The sequence below is a fragment of the Acanthaster planci genome, linkage group LG11 (genome assembly GCF_054643075.1).
Source record: "Acanthaster planci isolate LZ-2023a linkage group LG11, COTS_SCS, whole genome shotgun sequence".
Taxonomy (NCBI): domain Eukaryota; kingdom Metazoa; phylum Echinodermata; class Asteroidea; order Valvatida; family Acanthasteridae; genus Acanthaster; species Acanthaster planci.
In genome coordinates, this window is record NC_141787.1 from 5,725,754 (window position 1) to 5,745,052 (window position 19,299).

At 41.6% G+C, this 19,299-nt stretch overlaps 1 protein-coding gene across 1 annotated transcript; it reads right to left on the bottom strand.

Moving 5' to 3' along the window:
* Positions 1-221: 221 nt before the first annotated feature.
* Positions 222-19,268, bottom strand: pmpca (peptidase, mitochondrial processing subunit alpha). Its single transcript, XM_022250357.2, has 11 exons — positions 19,140-19,268; positions 16,027-16,235; positions 8,149-8,228; positions 7,781-7,863; positions 7,498-7,600; positions 7,272-7,364; positions 5,669-5,944; positions 4,834-5,133; positions 3,950-4,012; positions 2,797-2,941; positions 222-2,348 (listed from the first exon to the last, which is right to left on the bottom strand). Exons 1-11 carry the CDS (start codon positions 19,214-19,216, stop codon positions 2,173-2,175), a joined length of 1,605 nt encoding a protein of 534 aa, XP_022106049.2. The 5' UTR covers positions 19,217-19,268; the 3' UTR covers positions 222-2,172.
* Positions 19,269-19,299: the final 31 nt, after the last annotated feature.

Genomic DNA, 19,299 nt, shown 5'->3' on the forward strand with positions numbered 1-19,299 from the left:
AAAAAAACAAACACAGAAAACATACATAAATATTAAAAAAGCTACTAAACTATTTTGACTTGAGTCTTCTACCCAGAGCATGTTAGCAGCACTAACCATGTCGTCACTGTGGTTGAATCAACCCCTCCCCCCAAAACACCTCCCCCCTCCCCAAAAGAATAATAAAAGCAAGGAAACACACACTGCTGAGACTTCAGACGGGGTCCAAACAAAAGAGACTATACAGTTCACAGCACCAGTGCACTGTGGCCTGGGCATTTATTATACTGTATGTACTGGAGTAAAAACAAGCAAAACAAGTGGTTTCTAAAGTGAACCTCTTCCGTTTATTGATGACCCCTTGCAGAAGTTTTACATATTTACAATGTCTGTGGAAAAAAAATTGTAACTGTGCGTTTCTTGTCCTAATCACATTAAAGATAATGTTGCATACAACCAAGAAAGGAACTTGCATTAGTTAGCAAGGGGAATACTCTGCACTATCTAATAGATTCACTTCTTGCTAATTTTTATATTTTTGTTCATTTGAATCTGATATGTTCAGCCCCTTTCTCCTTTGTTTTCATTTCTTTCCCTAATTTCTTTTTTCTCTATTCCCAATTTTGGGGGGGGGTTGGCTATATATCCCCACTTGGGATACCTATGTGTAAGTACCAGAGTTCTCGTCGCGTGACCTTAAGCAACGTCCGCCATTGCCGCCGTGGAAAAATTCAAGTATGCCAGGTGCACGCTGTGTTCATATTGCTCATAACAAAACAACATTTTGTGGTAATTAATAATCCTATTATAACGTCTGACAAAAAAAGCAAACAGTATATTCCACTTATGTGTGTGATCGGCTAAATCCACATGCAAAGCGTGCGCATACAGATAGACGTCATAGAAGCACATTCTGGTCGCTGCAAAACCAGTTTAAATGCAGCACGTGGTTATATCACTTCCCGGCACTTTTAGCTTACTCCCGACCACAGTGGCGACAGCGGCTGCGTGTCCACGTCGGCACACGAGTACTGCATGCATATAATACGGAGTGTGCACTTTAGGTTTTCTTATAGAGCTTTATGGTACATACTCATTATGACCAGCACAGCGACCTATGTTGAATCATGGGGTCTTAATGAGATCAGTAATACAAAATATGCTTTTGCATCATTAACAAGTAACTGTTTTAAGTACGACATGTTGTGATACTGCGCAGGTATTAATGAGTTTGAAAGGGGTCATGGTTAAGTCCACCTCACAGCCACAAAACCAGTGCAATCTTAACCCTAACACTCCTCAGTCCTCCAACAGGTGAAGGATTGAGGAGTGTTAGGGTTAATCCACAGAAATGATAACGGACCTCTAACATAATAATGTCATGCTTTGTTTACACATGCCCTTTCCTATGGAAGTGACATTGGCGCAATCAATCGAGCTCCAATGTGCAAGCGCACATGTAAACAAAGCAAAATGTCATTAAGTATTAGGTCTATTCTCTTCATCCTTTCTAAAAAATTTGTTGTAGTTTAAAAACCCAGAACACTGCCGTAATCTTTGTGACGCTACCGGAATATTTTGATGGTGCCTCGATTCCCGCAAGAACATTTACTGTTCTCTGCATGTCCATTTGTTTCTATACAAGAAGACCTGGTGTTTCAAAATGGGAAGACCTGGTATTCCCAAATGTGAAGATGTAGTTTTCCCAAATAGGAAACCAGTTGTTTCCAAATAAGAAGACGTGGTGTTTAACAAGGGAAAGTCTCCACTGGTGAAATGCACCACACTTTAATATATGAACACAATTCCTTCTTAGTATGCAGAAAATATGCTCAAGAGAAAATTTCCACAACTGGCATCAACCCCATCTGATTTGATTAAAAAAACACCTTGTATACTGTTGCAGTGTCACAAAATGATGTAAAACCTTTTAAATGGCTTATGTTGATTTTTGAATCATGGTAGTTCTTGAGGGTCGCAAATAATTAACAGGACTGTTTGCATGAAAATTTTAACCAAATATTCCCTTTCAAACCTTTTCTAGGTCATTCTTCAATCTTTGACTCTGGCTTTGGGCATGTTGAAACATTTAAAACATTTCAAATGTTTGTCAAAATTCTGGTCGTTCCAGTCTCAACTTAAGCTTATGGTTATGCACTGCTGACCTCTGAACTTCAACCCCTGACATGAATACTACCTCCTAAAAAGGGAGGCAATTTTGCGGGACAGGCGTCCGTCCTTGCTAGCCAATGCCTCCTGGATGGCATTGTAGTCTGGTAGCCGAGAGAGGTCGCCCATGGCTGCCACAGACGGCTTGGAACGTAGCATCCTGCTTGCTACTCGTTGGATGTCATCCGCTGTGATTTTTTCTATTCGGGAAAAGATATTTTTACACAAAAAACTTTCTTTGAACTTTGTCCTTTCAGATATTGGGTACCTCCTGAAATAAAAGTGGACATATTCTGCTAAACACAGCCAAGTTTAATTAAATTTATGGGTTTTTTCGGTTTGGCTTAATACCAATCAACACAAGCCAGCAAGTAGCATGCTGCATTGTATCAGTGCATTGTTTCAGGACTGATGTTTGTCCAGTATACTTCATGAAGTAACAAACTTCTCCAGCTGAGGTCTCAGCCATATGCAGAAACCCCAAAGTATGACTACAGCACAGAATGCTGAAAACAGTAGGAAATAATTGGAAATGAAAGGAGCAAATGACTCTTAGTAAAAATATCATGGCTTCAACCCCCCCCCCCAAGTTCCCATCAAACAAGCTCTTTAGCGGTACAATACCAGGGTTAAAGTTACGGTGCTCACCGATCATTTGGCAGAACTCCTGGGGGTGCTTTCTCTCCCCAGTCGCCAACACCTGTCTGCCGAGGTCCTCGAAGACCACTGGTCTGGCCTCCAGGTTCATCATGAGCATGGACTGCAATTGCTTCTTGGCTCGGCTGAGCTCGGTCTGTAACAGAGGGGGAACAATCTCACAAAAATAGTATGTGGTTGGTTTCCTCTGGTAAACGGCAAAGGAGTTTAAGTGGGAAGTTCCAACGACGTGAGTCATGCGGAATCTTCCTTCAAAATCCCAACACCATATCTCTAAACTTTGCTTACAAACACTCGGACTCGGTGGGTTTGTGACATGCCTCATTCCACACAACACAGTCAAGTTTACCAGTGCAGTACTCATCCTAACAGACTACAACAAAACCCTGGATGTTGGAGTTGGGCTGGTTGGGGATTGCAAGGGTTAAGTTTTGGGCTGAGGGGAAATTTTCCGATGATGTTTCCCGAAACAGGTGTGAAAGGGGATCAACGATTTACTGTGACAGAGGCTTCTGGTCTCTGGTGATTTGTGGGGAATAATGACAGCAGAGATTGTGGCTTTCGAGTTGAATTTCTGGAATTACTCAAGTCCTCTTCTCTGTCCATTCTTATTTGGGTGCAGCATAAAGTCAGTGGGCTAGATGGCAACATTTCCCTTGTACAGTTTACACAACAAATCAGGCTACATTGATATCTTCTGCATTCCCAAGTTGACATTCCCATGGGTAAACAGTTTACATACATATACTTGAATCTTTCCACTCCCAGTGAAGTTTCACAGCCATTAACTTGTTAACGGGGGTATCTGGAAAGGTCTGACACAGTTTCTTGACTTTCAAGAGGGAGCCGTGTACCTTGCCGGTGTACAAAACACAAGGTGACCCAGCCTGACACAGTGAGTTGGAATTCGCCAGAGCCACTTTTGAGTTCAAGGCCTTAATCTTGCACAATGAAAATCAACGGGAACCCTCAGCATTTTTCCTCCACAGCATCCATTCCCATCGGGATGCCAGACTTAAGAATACACTAAACGAAAGAATTCGGTTTGCTCTTTCCATATAATTCACACTTGAAAAAAAAAAGGCCTCAATGACTTATTTTTTTGGGACCTGGTCAGAGAGGACAACTGCTAAGTATGGCCTACCTCTTCTATTCGACCGGCCATGTTCACAAACTCCCGTACGATGACCTCCACTAATTCCTTCACCTGCAAAAAGTCGGGTTAACAAAGACAGGTAAACCATGAAGCACTCTACTCGTGGTGTTCATCGACATTCACCCTTCTGCTGGTGTTGTGTCAAAAATTCTGCTTACTAGAATGAAAACAGATTAGCTGGAAAACTGCTACAAGCATTATACATAGATCACACAATACTGTGGTTAACTTGATTATGCTAAGCAAAATGTTGCTGTTCTTGCATGTAGCATCTTTGTGGGCTCTGCATCTGCATGATACAGCTGCACCCCCCTACTTCTTTTTATGAACAGAACAATAGTTGATCGCGTAAAGATTGTAAGGCCGTGTCCGAAATGGGCTTCCAGAGGTACGGCTAGGTCTATTGTCTGTGCGTCTTCATGCAATTCCAATGGAGTGAAGATCTAGACCTAGCTCTAGACAAGAGATTTGGATGCAGCCTAAGTTCTACGTGAAACAATAACAGCGGCCAGATCTGCTTCTAAGTGATCATGCAGGTTGCAATGACCTTGTAAGATTTGCATGCATTTGATAGTTTGGTACACTGTTTTCAGGTAACGGATGAGTTCTATAAAGTGCCTCACAAGCAAGGGTGGATTTGGAATCATACACGAGGGCAGGACCAAACATATTTGAGGAGGGAGGGACAAAAAAATTTGCCTTTTTGAGCCTTTATGAGGGGTAAGGCTTTTGGGGCTTTTTATATGCTTTTGGAAGGAATATGAAACAGAACTAACACCTGTCTCTCAATATTTTCACAAACAATTTGTTTTTGGTCTTTTATAGGGTCGGACCAAAGTCGCCCTTACTCACAAGTGATGCAGTTTACTCACCATGCTCGGGTTCGCACTGGCATGGATGCAGAAGATCCCGCTGTCCTCATAGCTGTGATGCACGGCCACCGCGCTGTACATCCAGTGGAAGCGGTTCAGGACGTTTAGGTACAGCCGGGTGTACATGCCCTTGCCTGGCCCGCCTGCCGAGAATGAACCCCCGCCCCCCATCAGCATGTTCAGCACGGAGAAGGCGATGAAGTCCGGGTCCTTGTGGCCGCAGGACTCCAGGGCGATGACCATGTGGGCCAGCTCGGGGATAGGGGTACCTGGGGCGATGTTTGACATGTCCCGAACCTCCTGTAGATTACAGACAACACACTGGTCATAGACAATGCCAATTTTTTGGCTCTGTGCTGTCTAAATACACATCATGTAACCTAAATGCAGCTCACATCTGAAACCTGTAGGGGCTTGATATCCTATCCTGATTGGCAACGTTGCATGTGTTTAGTCTACCCTGCCTGGGTGTAGATTCAACTTACATATCCCACTTCTGACATCCATTTGAATGTGAAACATTTATGATAAAAAACAGGCACTTCCTGATGAAAAAATGAAGGTGTCACTGCATGAATTAGTCACAAATATGAAGAGTACATTAAAGAAATTCCCTGAAAAAGCTGTAAAGAAGCAACATCTGAAATCAGCTTTCAATTGTGACTAAAGTTTAAGAATTTTTGTGAGAGTATAATATTTTACCAATTGTGGAAAGGCGTGCTTTCCGCATGTGCATCACAATTTAAATCCAACTGGTAAATTGCAGGAACACGTTTTAAGATTGCAGTCACTTGCCAACTTAACTTAAAGATAATTTGAATGAATTTTTTCTCACCCTCTCCACGCCACCAAGGTATTGCGCGACCGACTGGTCCACCTCTACAGCCTTGCTGACAACCTCTGCGTTCTCCCAAGTCGGGGCCCCGCCCACAAAGTACTCATTTGCATAGTCCACCAGCCGGTTGTGGTCCATCCCCACCCCGGCCAGCACCATGCGCTTTGGGTTGTGGTAGTTGTGCAGGTATTTCTGCAGCGTGCGGTAGTCCATGCGGGCGATGTTGTCCGCTGGACACAGCTTGGGCAATCCTAGAGTATTGTTCTTGTATGCTGCCTGTACAAAAGTACAAAACAGAGAAAAGAATTTCACAGCTGTTTAATTGCAATACTAACCCATTTAGAGAACCGGGCTGGTTTGAGTACATGGTCCGATTCCACAAAGTCTTGAGGCGATTTTCAGTAATTTGGTTCTAGTCCGCTTAGGAAGAGCAAGTCACCTCTTTGCGTTGACATATCATTCGGTTTGGCAACCTGGACAATATGTGAGCAAAAAATGTTCCAGAGTTTCGATTGACCTACAATGTCCATGATTGTTTTGAGACCTTCCACTCAAAAAGTGGTGCTGGTGTCTTGTCTTTTTTAGGTTGGTTCCAAATTGTTAGCAGAGTCATCTTAAATACTTAATCAGAGGTATGTCTCAACCAAAACTCTAGCACGTACAGTCTTTACTCACTGACTCATGTGGACCAGATTTTCCCGTTCTCACCTTTTGACATGAGTTGCCTGTCAATGATTTAGAAAAATCAACCCTCATGGTGTCAGATATGATCAGGGCAGCAGGTTTGGGCTGCAGCCACACAGGCAGCCTACAGCAGCAGTATACAAATACAGCATGGTTTGAGGAGAAGTAGTGGGAATTACTGGTCCCGAGGTGTAGGTCAGCTTGACTACCTCCCTACACAAAATAAACCATGCTGGATTTGTTTTACTACTCTTCATAAATATTCAAACAGAAATCTCACATTACTTGTACTCACAGACGCCATTGTAGTTTCTCAGCTGCTAACTTTCCTCGTAATGATAGGGGAATGCAGATGTGCATAGAAACAGGGCCTCATAGTCTGGTGCTGACATACGTTTTGGGTCTTTACTGTAATAGTTATTAGGATACAACTGCTGATAGACTGGTTCCGTAAAGATTACATGACACAGACTACATCTTTATGCGGCGGGTTCCAAAGGGATTTTTTTGATGCTACCAGAAAAAACTATCGCACAGCAGCGAGGTGGATACTAACCGCTATGATGTCCACCTGGTCGTGTATCATTTCTACTTCTCTGACGCGAGGTGGAATCGGCTAATGACATGCTCCGATTTACTCGTGAATATTTATGAGGTGTAGTAACACAAACTACCAACACTCAGACAACTGAGAGCTAGTCTTACTAAATGTTTTCGCTATTGGGTCCTGCAGTGGCTGGCAGGCTGGGGCTCCAGGGCTGGTTGGATGGTTTGGGTCTTGTTTACACTAGGTGGAATCCTCAGTTTGACAAGTGTCAGTTTATCTGAGGTTTTTAACTCAATACTCCTACTTCAGGGGTATGGCTTGAATCCTTGGGTTTACAGTTGCCCAGAGAAAGGTTATAAAAAAACATATTACCTGATGGATCATTTCCATGAGTGTGGGTTCAGCGTCCGGTCTGAACGAAACGTCCTCCAGCTCAAACTGGATGGCAACTCTCGCATCGTCTATCTGTGTAGGTGGAAGAAAGAGAAAAAGACATAAGTTCACCTCACTGAAAAGAACATTCCAGAAATATTCCAAACAAAATTAAAACAATTTCTGGGACAGTTATGGAGCAGGTTGTTACTAAAGAAGCATTTACCTCGGCCAAGGTCAGGTTTGGTTGAAGGACAACCTGCGACAAGATCTTGACGACCTCGGGCAGACCTCGCGTGTCGGCCGACACCCCATAGATCAAGGTGTCTCTGCAATTACAACACAACATGTTTCTTTGTCAACCATCACTGGAACAGTTTCAAAGCATCATGCAGCAAACATAACCCAGGATTCCACCAAAAAAAAAAATGTTTGGAACACACTCTGTGAGCAAGCATGTGCAACCAAAATATTCCTTTTTAAGTTGACAAATTAGTTGAAAAGTTCACCTTGATGACTGGCAGTCGCAAATTCCGCCATACTTCTCCAGCTCCTGCAGTATGTGATCTCTATTTTTGTACAATTCTGTGGACTGTCCGGCAAAAAGACATGAAATCAGTAAAGATTGGTTGAAACTTCAAATTATTTGACTCCTTCATAGACACCATAATTCAGATAACAATGCTAAGACGATTCAATTTCCACGCATTAAAAAATATCACAACTCAAGTTATTTCAACCTGATGAAACAAACCAACACAATGACTTAACAGGTTTCATCTGCCTCACTTTTTTTATTCAATGCCAGTTTTGGGGACAAAACGACACCACTCATATTGAAAATCCAGCAGACTCTGACAATTCAAGAGAAACTTACCCCAAATGCCAGCTTTTCCAGGAAGTGAGATATGCCTTTTGTGTAGGTAGCTTCATATCGTGACCCAGAGTCAATCAAAACTAACAATCATGACATGGAACAAGGAATGATGAAGATTTCATTAGAAATTCTTGAACTCTGTAAAACTCGAACCTTACTTTAAACCGTTCAACTATTCTCAAATCAACCTTAACCACTTCGGACCGGGGCATTTTTCAACGTTGAGGATGCTGGGCCGGCATGACTATCATTTTTTCCGTTTTCAAAATCCTTCAACAATTCATCATTCCATTTAACAGTCGTTTATAGCCGCACGGAGTAATCTTCAGGCACTACTCTAAGTTGACAGGTGACCTTCATTGACGCCCGAATATTTAAGCCAGGCATGCAGCCTTGTAAACAGAGCCCAGATTGTGCGGTGTTATACAGCTGTCTTTTGTTCACGAACCTGGCTCAGTGCACTGCTGACCTGTTTTCAATAGGGGCCAGATTAGTATGCAGCGGTGCTGTGTGGCTCATCGCTGCGGTGGTGGAGAGCTTTTGTCCCCGGTGGTAATCCGCTTGCTCTAAATACCCCAAACCCTGGTATACGGTTTCAAAATAACGCTGGATTATCACCACTTTTGAGAGTGAAAAATGCCCGTCATGCCCAGCAGCCTGGTCTTTTGTTCGGAGTACGGTCTTTTGTTACAGGGCCCTGTTTCCTTTGTCCGAGTTCGGAGACCCCGGCCACACATATAAACCATACGGCTCCGATCCCGGAGTCCCCGGCTGGTAGTGGTTAATGTTACCCTCTTGAAATGAATGACTCTTTTACTGTCACATTAGGAAAAAGGGTAAACTTCCTGATGTTTATGACACTTCAAAATTGTGGACCGATAGAGAATTCTTAAAAAAAAAAAACCCAAAAAAACAAACAAACAAACAAACAAACAAACAACCCAACAAACAAACAAACAAACAAACACCCCAACACCCCAACAAACAAACAAACAAACAAACAAACAAACAAACAAACAAACAAACAAACAAACAAACAAACAAACAAACAAACAAACGCACCAATAAACAAACTAACAAACAAACACCCCAACAACCCAACAAACAAACAAACAAACAAACAAACAAACAAACAAACAAACAAACAAACAAACAAACAAACAAACAAACAAACAAACAAACAAACACTTTTTTCACTTTTCCAAATGAACCTTTAATTCATGACAGAAAATATCTACAAAACAACGATTCTTAAAATAAAACAAGGTTCAAGTGGAATAAGTAAATACTGACATACAATAAACTTAACAGAAAAAAGAAAGGATTCTCAGTAAAAAGATAAAAAGAATTAATTTGCTAATTATAACATGAAGATTGGAACCACACTTATAGTCATCCAAAACCCTGAGACTTCTCATTAGGGATAGACAATGACAACCATGAAAAAAAGATCAGTCTTCATATCAGCCAGAAAAGCTTATTGTCCACAAATGTGAACAAGGTGTTGTTGTGGTCCCATTTGCTCAAAAATAGGCCAACGTTGTGTTTTGCAGAGAAAAAGTGGTAATCAATCAGAATTTTACTCTTCATTCGAAGTTTCCATACAATAAGAGGGTCAGCAGTAGATGAACGCGAGTAGAGAAAGTATATGGTTGCTTTCAGACTGATAATGAAGTAATTTGCCAGATTAACCATCTCCTTTGAACGTCCATTCTTGTACGGAAGGAGGCACCAGTACAGGTCGAAATCTTGAACTACACTCGGGAAAAGACGACTCAAGAGACAGTTCAGAAGATTTAATGCTGGCTGGATGGCGCGACACATGATGAACAAGTGAACGATTGTTCCTCTTTTTCCACACCAAGGGCACAGTGGAGATATGTCTGGGTTAATGTGTTGCAGGACCGGTAGACTGGGCAGAAAGTTATGTAATAGGCGGAATTGGACATCGCCCTCTTTCTTTGAGGAAGGCAGACGATATATTGCTTGCCATTCGATTTTCCGGTTCTCTGGGATTACATTCTGTTCATGCCAGTAAGTCTGAAGAGGAATCTCCAGCTGGTTGAGTTCTGCGTTGAGGGTTTTATAAATAGTCTTTGAAGACGCGCCTGTGGCATCGATGTCTGGAGGGAAGTGAACAACGACGGGAAGTTCTCTCAGGGCTGGGATGCTCTGAAGATTACGTGTGGAGAGACGGTATCCAAAACGGTTGAAAAACTGCGGGAAGACACGCAAGAGGAGATCTGTCATTTCAGAGAGTTCAGCGCGAAGAAGCCTGTTTGAGGACCTTCGCACTGGGTTTGCAGCTTGGATATCCTCCGTTGTTTTCCATTTTCCGGAAGAGACGTCCAGTAGGTCTCCAACTGTACGAACACCACACATCCGGAGACGAGGGCAAAGGAGATGGTCATCTATACCGGCAAACTTAATTACATGAGTAGAAATTAACGGTAAATTCAAAATGAAATGAAGAGAATCGAGCGGTATGACAATTTGGGCTCTCGATATCTTCCAAGCTTGTAACACATTACAGTAGAATGTTGGGAGGTGAACAAAAAATTTAGCGTCAAGATTTATTAAGAAGATTTGAGCATCAAAATCGAACTTGCAATATTGACGCAAAAAGTAGCTCATGAAAGCGAAAACAGGATGAGGTGATTTTTTTAGAAATCTTTGTACAAAGGAGAAGCGATACGTAAAAACTCGTGACTGGAGGCAGGTAAGGCCCAGACCGCCTGTTTCAGGTGAACGATACAAAATATTTTCCTTTATCCAATGTCGCCCATCAGACCAAATAAAATCTACCAGTTTCCTTTGGAGTTCACTGAGAATTTCTGGAGGGGGGGATAAAACTGCAAGAACGTGAAGAAGTTTGGAAGCCGCTAACTGATTGGCTACCAGGGCTCTGCCTCTGAAGGACAGCAGTTTACACAATCCTTTCCAACGAGCAAGAACGTTTTGCAATTTTTCTCGACAGGTTTGCCAGTTTTGTTGAAAAAAATGGAAGGAGTTTCCCATGTGAACTCCAAGGAATTTTAAACCAGTATTATTCCACTTAAAATTTAAGGGGTTGTCCGTTCTATTTATCCACGAACCGACCCAGAGGCCTTGAGATTTAGTAAAATTCAAACAAGCAGCAGAACAACGGCTATAACAATGATAAATATCTTGAATAATATTAAAAGCTTTATCACTGGTAACAAATATAGAAACATCATCGGCATAGGCCGAGGTAACAACAGTGTAATCAGAATTAGGAATCATAAAGCCAAAAGGTTTTAAATTACATCGAAGAGCATGGAGGAGAGGTTCTATAGCTATTGCATATAGCAAACCTGAAAGTGGACATCCTTGTCTAATTCCCTTTTTAAAAGGGAAAGGTGCGGTTAAGGAGCCACAAACCTTGATAAAACTCTGAGCATCATTATATAGCAGTTTGACATAGGAGATAAATCTTTCTCCAAAACCCATGGTCTTCATAACAGCACATAAATAGTAATGATCCACATTATCAAATGCCTTTTTTTGATCAAGATTTAAAACAGCAAGAGGAATACAGTGAGAATTAGCATACATAAGAATATCCTTGATTAAGATGATATTATCATAAATTGAACGACCCGGAACAGTATAACTTTGATCAGGGTGAACAACGCTATCGATAACATTTTTGAGTCGGTTTGAAATAATTTTTGCAAAAATTTTGTAGTCTGTATTTAGTAAAGAGACAGGACGCCAGTTTGAAATCTCAAGCAAGTCGCCAGTTTTGGGAAGAAGGGTTATAACTCCCCTTCGACAAGAAACCGGAAGGTGGCCGCTGGCAACAGATTCATTGAGTACTGCCATGAGATCGTCCTTAATGATATTCCAAAAAGTTTGATAAAATTCAGAAGTAAGGCCATCCAAGCCAGGGGACTTATTTAAATTTAACTGGTTAACCGCCATATCCATTTCATCTGTTGTTATTGGTTTGTCACAATCTTCAGAGTCACTTTCACTGAGCGTAGGTAAATTTTTAAACAAGTGATCCATAGTACTGGGTTCAGTTTCGGCCTCACTGTACAATTCTTTGTAGAAATTCCGAATGTGACATTTTATTTCATTTGGATCATCAGTAGTCCTTCCAGATGAGAGACGAATTTTAGAAATAGTTTTAGCGGTAGAGTTGGATTTTTCTAGATTAAAAAAGAATGTAGAACAAGTGTCAATTTCTGTTGTGAGCTTAAAGCGAGATCTAATGATAGCCCCTTTAGCGTCATGCTTGAAGTGTTCATTCAGGGCATCCCGCTGTTCCTGAAGAGTTTTTTGAGTCTCTGGGGTAAGATCAGGACAACACTGTAAATCATCAATGGATTTGTGAAGAGAATGAATCTTGTCCCGTTTTTCACGGGCAATTTTAGCTCCATACATTTGAGTGATAGATTTAATATGATTCTTTCCCATGTCCCACCATACACTGATGGAGGAAAATTGGCATCTTGTAGCTTGCCACTTTTTCCAAAATTGTTTAAAAATTCCTTTGTAGGTCTCATCTTGAAGCAAAGAATTATTGAAGTGCCAGTAGGCGCTACCCTTCTTACTTACATCGGGAAGTGTTATTTTAAGAACAACAGCACTATGATCCGACAAGGAACAAGGTTGAATGTTACAGGAGTCAACAGAGGGCAAAAGGTGAACAGGGAAGTAAATTCTATCAAGTCTAGCTTTGGAGGTGCTTCTCAAATTGCCAGTGCTGTATCTGAACCAAGTAAATTTAGATGAATTGGGATTATTTCTACGCCAAACATCACACATAGAAAAAGTATTGATGATATTTTCTACAGCGGAAGCAATTTTGTGTCTCCTTTCAATGTTTTGCGAGAAGCGATCCAGAAGCGGGTCATGTGTACAATTAAAATCCCCGCCAAAAATGATAACTGGATTGTCGTGTGAAGAACAATGCTCTTCCAAGGAGATAAGACAGTTCATTGCAGCAACGTCATCCTGAGGAATCAGGATATTGTAAATATGATAGGTGGTTGAATAAATTCTAAGCTCGAGAAAAAGAACATATCCAGCACAGATCGTACAAGATTTTATTATGTTAAAATTATTATTTTTCTTGACGAGAGTAGCTACACCAGATCCCCGGGTGGTTCCAGGAGCGCAACAGACATCATACGGCCATGTTTTCCAACACAAATCTTCGTTCCTAAGATCATACGTTTCCTGTAGCAGAACAACATCGGGATTTTCAAGGGTTATGTCTAGATACGCACGAACAGAGTTGTTTTTGATGGGCGTGGAACATCCCCCTGTATTGAGGGTTACTAGGGTGAAAGTCATATACAAAACAAAGAAAAGTAGAAACATCATGGAAAAAGATGGATGGGATCGCTGGGATCGAGGTTTCTGACAAGCTTTCGAATCCTCTGTTGCATATTTTTCGTGAACAGAGGGCTGTTGCGGAGTGGCTTCAGCTGTTTTACTAGACCGGGGATGTCATGAGTAAATTTCCTGGCAACGTCAAGCGGCTTTCGACGTGACTTGACGCACTTAAGGAAGGTGACGACTTCCTCGTTTTGAAGTGGTCCTTTTGTCAGGTTTAGGTCCCCTGGCCCATCTCCCTCTTGATCGAAGACGCTTACGACAGAGGAGACGGATTCATGGTCGCTCTCTGAATCCAGTTGAGATGGGTGTATCGGTGGTGATTCTGTGGACATCTGAGATTCGTCCAGGATTTGGGAGATATTTTCCTCCGTTGAAGTTTGGGAGACACTTTCATCTCTTTCCATCTGGGGTGTATCACTTAGCTTACGCAGTTTTCGCTGTGGAGACGGAGACTTCAGCTGCACCAATGGATTGGACACAACTTCTTTAGGCTTTGATTTTTTGCGGTGTCCTTTGGCAACAACCTCTGCAAAGAGAGGAGAGGTTTCACGAGAAGGAGCTGGAGGCGAACCCCAGATGGAAGGCACTGTAGTATTGTTAGATGTTTTTAGATGTTGTGTATTTTGCTTTGAAGGAGCTGGACTTAAAGTGGTGTTATGTTTGTCTGCAGTGGAATCACTTTGTTTTTCTGTCTCCTGTTGTTTTAAAGGTGTACCTGTTAAAAATCGAGCATCAGGTTCAGTGGCTGATTGTTGCTGCGCATCAGTATCAGCTAGCTTATCTGAAGTAGACGGCTTGTTCTGGTCAGTCAAACTGTCTCGTCGACTCTGTTTTGATGGATGTTTCGGGTCAGATTTTTTACCGTGTACAAACTTGGGAGGGGGATTCAGTGGGTTAAAATCTGCCATGTTTGTGTCAGATGTAGACGGTTCAGCTTGTGTTGTTTTTTTGCAATGTTTACTTATGTGGCCATTTTCTCCACAGCTGAAACATTTAACAGAATCATTGGAGATGAAAACTCTGTAGTTCACCCCTGCGTGAAATATGTTCATGTGATCGGGAATAGTGACATTGGTTTCTATGATAGCATGCACTTGACGTCTAAAAGACATAACATGAGATAACTCTTTGTCTTTAATTCCCAAGGGGATCGGTTTGATGGCTGAAACTGGTTTGCAGAAGCTTGATAGATTTCGTGCAATGACTGCATTTGGTAATTCTGGATATACATTGGACAGTACAAGTCTCTCAGTAGGTTTTACTAAGGGGGTGATGGATATAAACGAATCGTTGTACTCCAAACCATACACAACAGCTTCCTCAACCGCTTCCCTTGATTTGAGGTAGACTGCTACACGCCCATTTGATATACGGGAGGCAGAAACTATTTCAGCAGGGTTCATACCCGAGACAGATAGTGCATTAACATAACACTGGACAGAGACATTGTCTTCAGCTTTGAAAACGATTCCATTCTCGCGAGTTATGTTAGTGAAAGGTTCAGATGCAACATTGGTCTTTGAGAAGCCAGTCGCCTGATCACCTGAGTGATCCCGAACAACAGGACGGTCGGCAGCACGACTAGCCATGGCGGCCAGCCCCGCTAGCTAACGTGTATCGAATGTTCGGGACTATGCCAAAAAAAAAGAGGTGAAAATATTACAAGATGATATACCGTAACAGTCCTTCAATAAGACCTATCAAGTCTACAACAATATACGTACACAACTACAACCAATAAGGACCAAAAAGGTCATTAGTACAGTGATAAAACTTACGTTAAACGAGAGCCCAAAAATCACACCGCCTTCAAGAAAACAAACAAACAAACAAACAAACAAACAAACACCCCAACACCCCAACAAACAAACACCCCAACAAACAAACAAACAAACAAACAAACAAACAACCCCCCCCAACAAACAAACAACCCAACACCCAACAAACAAACAAACAAACAAACAAACAAACACCCCAACAAACAAACAAACAAACACACGCATACACACCAACACCCCAACAAACAAACAGTGCTTGTTGAAAAATGATGATCCAATTGCATATTATATACTTATGAAAGATGTCAACATAATTCATATAAAAAAAAGTCTGACGAGGTGCAAGATGTGATTGAGAGTAAATAGGGCTCTCCTGAAGAACCTAAATACTGTTATGCATGACAGGTGGTGTAATATCTAGACAAATATTTGGAAATGGACGACACTGGTTCCACTGTCCCTGCTCAGGGTCTAAATAGTATTCCAAAGAAATGCACAAACTGTTCTGTCCCAACTTTGTCTCTTGCCCCAATTATGTCAAACTGTGTTGACAAAGCAACAAACTCGGGTCAGTGGACAAAGTTGGGCACAACTCAGCAATGGACAAAATTGAGCCAGTGGCCAAAGTTGGGCATACCCCAGTAATGAACACAGCTGGATCAGTGAACAAAGTTGGGCATGCTCCAATGTGGCATTGGACAAAGTTCAGATATTCACAAATCCTGCTTACCTCCCACTGTGCAAAACTGGCCAAACTTGTTCAGAGAAGCCACTCGCATCCCATTGTCCAGCGTAGTGACCTGTGAGTCTTGGGAGTGGTTGGAAAGCGCCGCGTAGACCGGCTGGGGCACGCCTGGTAGCGGCTGCGTCAAGGGAACGCTTCCCGCATTGCTGTTGTCAGCACTGCAGAAGCTGCGACTTCCCAGACGACCTTTCAACCTTAAGAAAATGCGTCCATGTGACAGAAAAAAAAAACCATTAGTGTCCGTCATGTCCTAGGTCCCACTTCGATAACTTTTTCATTTCATATATTTTTTACAGCATTCAGCTATTTGCTGCTTGCATGATGAGCCATGGTGAAGGAAAGGCTATTGTTCCTTGTGATGTGCATGAGCAGATGCTTTGTACTTCCATTGTCAGTGAATTTACATCACAAAAACTGCCCTCCGTGACAGTGAAGAGAGCAAGCACTCTTTTGAACGTGCATCAGATTTTAGTTGGGCACAGATAAGAAAAGCACAGTTAATACAACGTCATGTTTGTAACACTGACTTTTTCACATCCCAAGTCTCTGTTTTCTGTTGTTAATAAAACAAGGTACCTGTTTAAGACAGGGTTATCTCTAGGACCTTGTAACAATAGTGTTCCAATGTACAGGTATATCGTCACAGTTTTTGTGAAGAGACAATTTTCTCATTGGATTGCAAAACATAGGTTTTGAGAACATCGCATTTGAAGTTGGTCTCTTTTTCAAATGCTTAATTTCGTAGACTTTAGCGTGCCTTTAAATTCACCAATAATACTCCATGCAAGAGGGGATGTTACATGACACAAAACTACAAACTTATATTTGTAGAGGTAAATTAAAGTTGTTTATTTTGTAAACAAACAAGATTGTCTGTTCGTGAAATCCTAAAATTCGTGCTTAAAATTGTCTCTTTGTGAAAACTGAACACACAGTACACGCTCTCGCTATAGCCAGGTGCAACATTGTTACATTTGTATACATTGGCTGGATTCAAATTGTCTCTTTGTGAAAACTGCAAAACCAGTTTTGCCCATGGTTTTGATCTTTTTGCCAACGTTACATCTATGGAAGACAAAATTGTCTCTTCGTGGAAACTAAGAATGCAGTTTAGTTGAATATTACCTCACAGAGATAAACATGATTTGGGTGATTTCAGAAGATTTGGTAAAAAATGATTACATTAAGTTGTAGGCATTGTATAGCCTAGTTGATTTTGCCAAAAAACATAAACTTGAAAAAAATCATGATTTGGGTTGAATTGTCTCTTCGTGAAAACTGTGACGATATGTGCCTGGCTGGTCTTAAACGTTCATTCAAATAACCTATCCCTGCGAGACACAGCATAGCGCAGCAGGTGTTCAAGTCTGGTGCACTTTGTTGCAGTCGGCAATTAACAGCAGCTGACAAAATTGCCCGTTTTGAGACAATTGAAGCTCGTCCCATTGAACAATGCCACTGTTGGATCTTATGGTGGTTGGCAACCACAGACTCCCAGGCTCTTAATTTGGGCTTGGGGAGAGTTGACCTTGTTGGATCTTACTGTACCGGGCAGGCAAGCCACTTTGACAAAGGATGCAGACTGATGTGTCTGGTACGGTTTCTAACCAAAATGCCCTGCAGGGTTAGGGTTTAAGACTGGATCAGGAGATTGGATGCTGTCAGAGCCTGAGCCCTTCACCTTCAGCTCGGTCTCTATCAGCATCCATTCTCCCAAGCAAGCACATATTTTTTCCCATTTTGAAGTAGCTTTTAAGTCACAATGTCATAAGTTTAAAATTAAAAAATTTCCAAGAAGTTTTTTCCAACAATTTTATTTCATTTTTCAAATGTCACTCTAGCCACAGAGCAAGGAACGAGCCATTTTATGGTATGTTCCTCATACGGGTACTGGCAATAAATCTTCTTGTTGAACATGATGCACATGTGGGGCATACTGTGAGAGGTGGTGCACAGCCAGCCAGTGTATTATCAAGTGTTTAAGACCAGCCACGCAATGGGCTCTCAACCCATGGGAATGGCTCCAGTCTGAATTGTACTTTGACCAGCTCTAAGTTAACAAGTGTGATCATCCTTATAGGGGTGGATTTGTTCCTTTTTAAAATCCATTTTCCTTTTCCTAATTTGACCATTCAATCTTATGTTTATGCTTTCCATTTATGGGGTGCCCCCTCTCCCAAGTTTCAGTTTCCAAAAACTTAGGGGGCCTGATGTTTTGATACCACTGCATAATCTTTCTGCAAGGCAAAAGGTTTAGGGTTAATTTATTTCAGTAAAATAAAAACATGAATATATGGGCCAATACAAGAACAGTTAGGATCTTAACAGCTGGATATCACTTTTTAATTTTAAAGTATTATTAGGTCTATGATTATATTCATCAGAATGTCTCTTGGTTTTATTTCCTGTGAGGATTGTAACATATCCGCTTGTTGATTGTCAGAACCCCAACAACAGATGGCGTTCTTTTCATTTCATCAACTTTAAGTTCTGGGCAATCCACGGGCTTGTCTTTTCGCCTATCATTGTCTCTTATTTTTCTACTTATTTAAAGTCTTTGCAATTTGCCCAGAGATAAACAAATAAAAAATATTGGCTATTTAAATCAAATAACCAATTTGCAATTTATAAGTCATGGAAGTTGACCGTTTGGAGCAAAAAATACATCAACTTGGCTTTCATGCCAATTACACAAACGGTGTCCATGTACGCCTATGTGAAATTCATCTACACTGATGCTCTCGTACACATGGTTCAACCTTATACAACCACATCTTCTCGACCATGTCGACTTGCATTCTTCACGACACCAACCATGCTTCCTCGCACCTGATGATGCAACACGCCACAAGTACCAGGCCTAGGCCCTAATAATATTTTGTCAATGTCATGTCATAATGGAGGATCTACATGTACATCATTTTTTTGTACATGGCCTAAGTAGCCTCGGCCTCAGCGTGGTATGGTGAGAATGCAGTTCAGTTGCCATGGTCTGATGGATTTCACAGGTCAGAACCGGGCCCTGACAGCCACTTCTTGCTATAATATACTACTCTACGCATGGATTTCTAACGTAACAATGACAATTTTAGCCTAACCTGTGTCCGATCGCTCTTGTATTCGATACAAAAGCGTAACTTTCAGCAACCCTCTTCGCGATGCGAGTCGCCATCATGATGTTGAACCATGACCTCTGAATAGACTTGCCCGTGCGCGTGCATGCGCGTATATACATGTACAGTTCATACTACATACACG

What these genes read in the sequence shown, in the direction of transcription:
- pmpca (XM_022250357.2), bottom strand. Translation starts at nt 19,216, where the DNA reads ATGATGGCGACTCGCATCGCGAAGAGGGTTGCTGAAAGTTACGCTTTT. An exon ending in CAAACCTGACCTTGGCCGAG is followed by an intron (nt 7,365 to 7,497) that starts GTAAATGCTTCT and finishes CCACCTACACAG; the next exon opens with ATAGACGATGCGAGAGTTGC. An exon ending in CCAGTGCGAACCCGAGCATG is followed by an intron (nt 4,013 to 4,833) that starts GTGAGTAAACTG and finishes GACTTTTTGCAG; the next exon opens with GTGAAGGAATTAGTGGAGGT.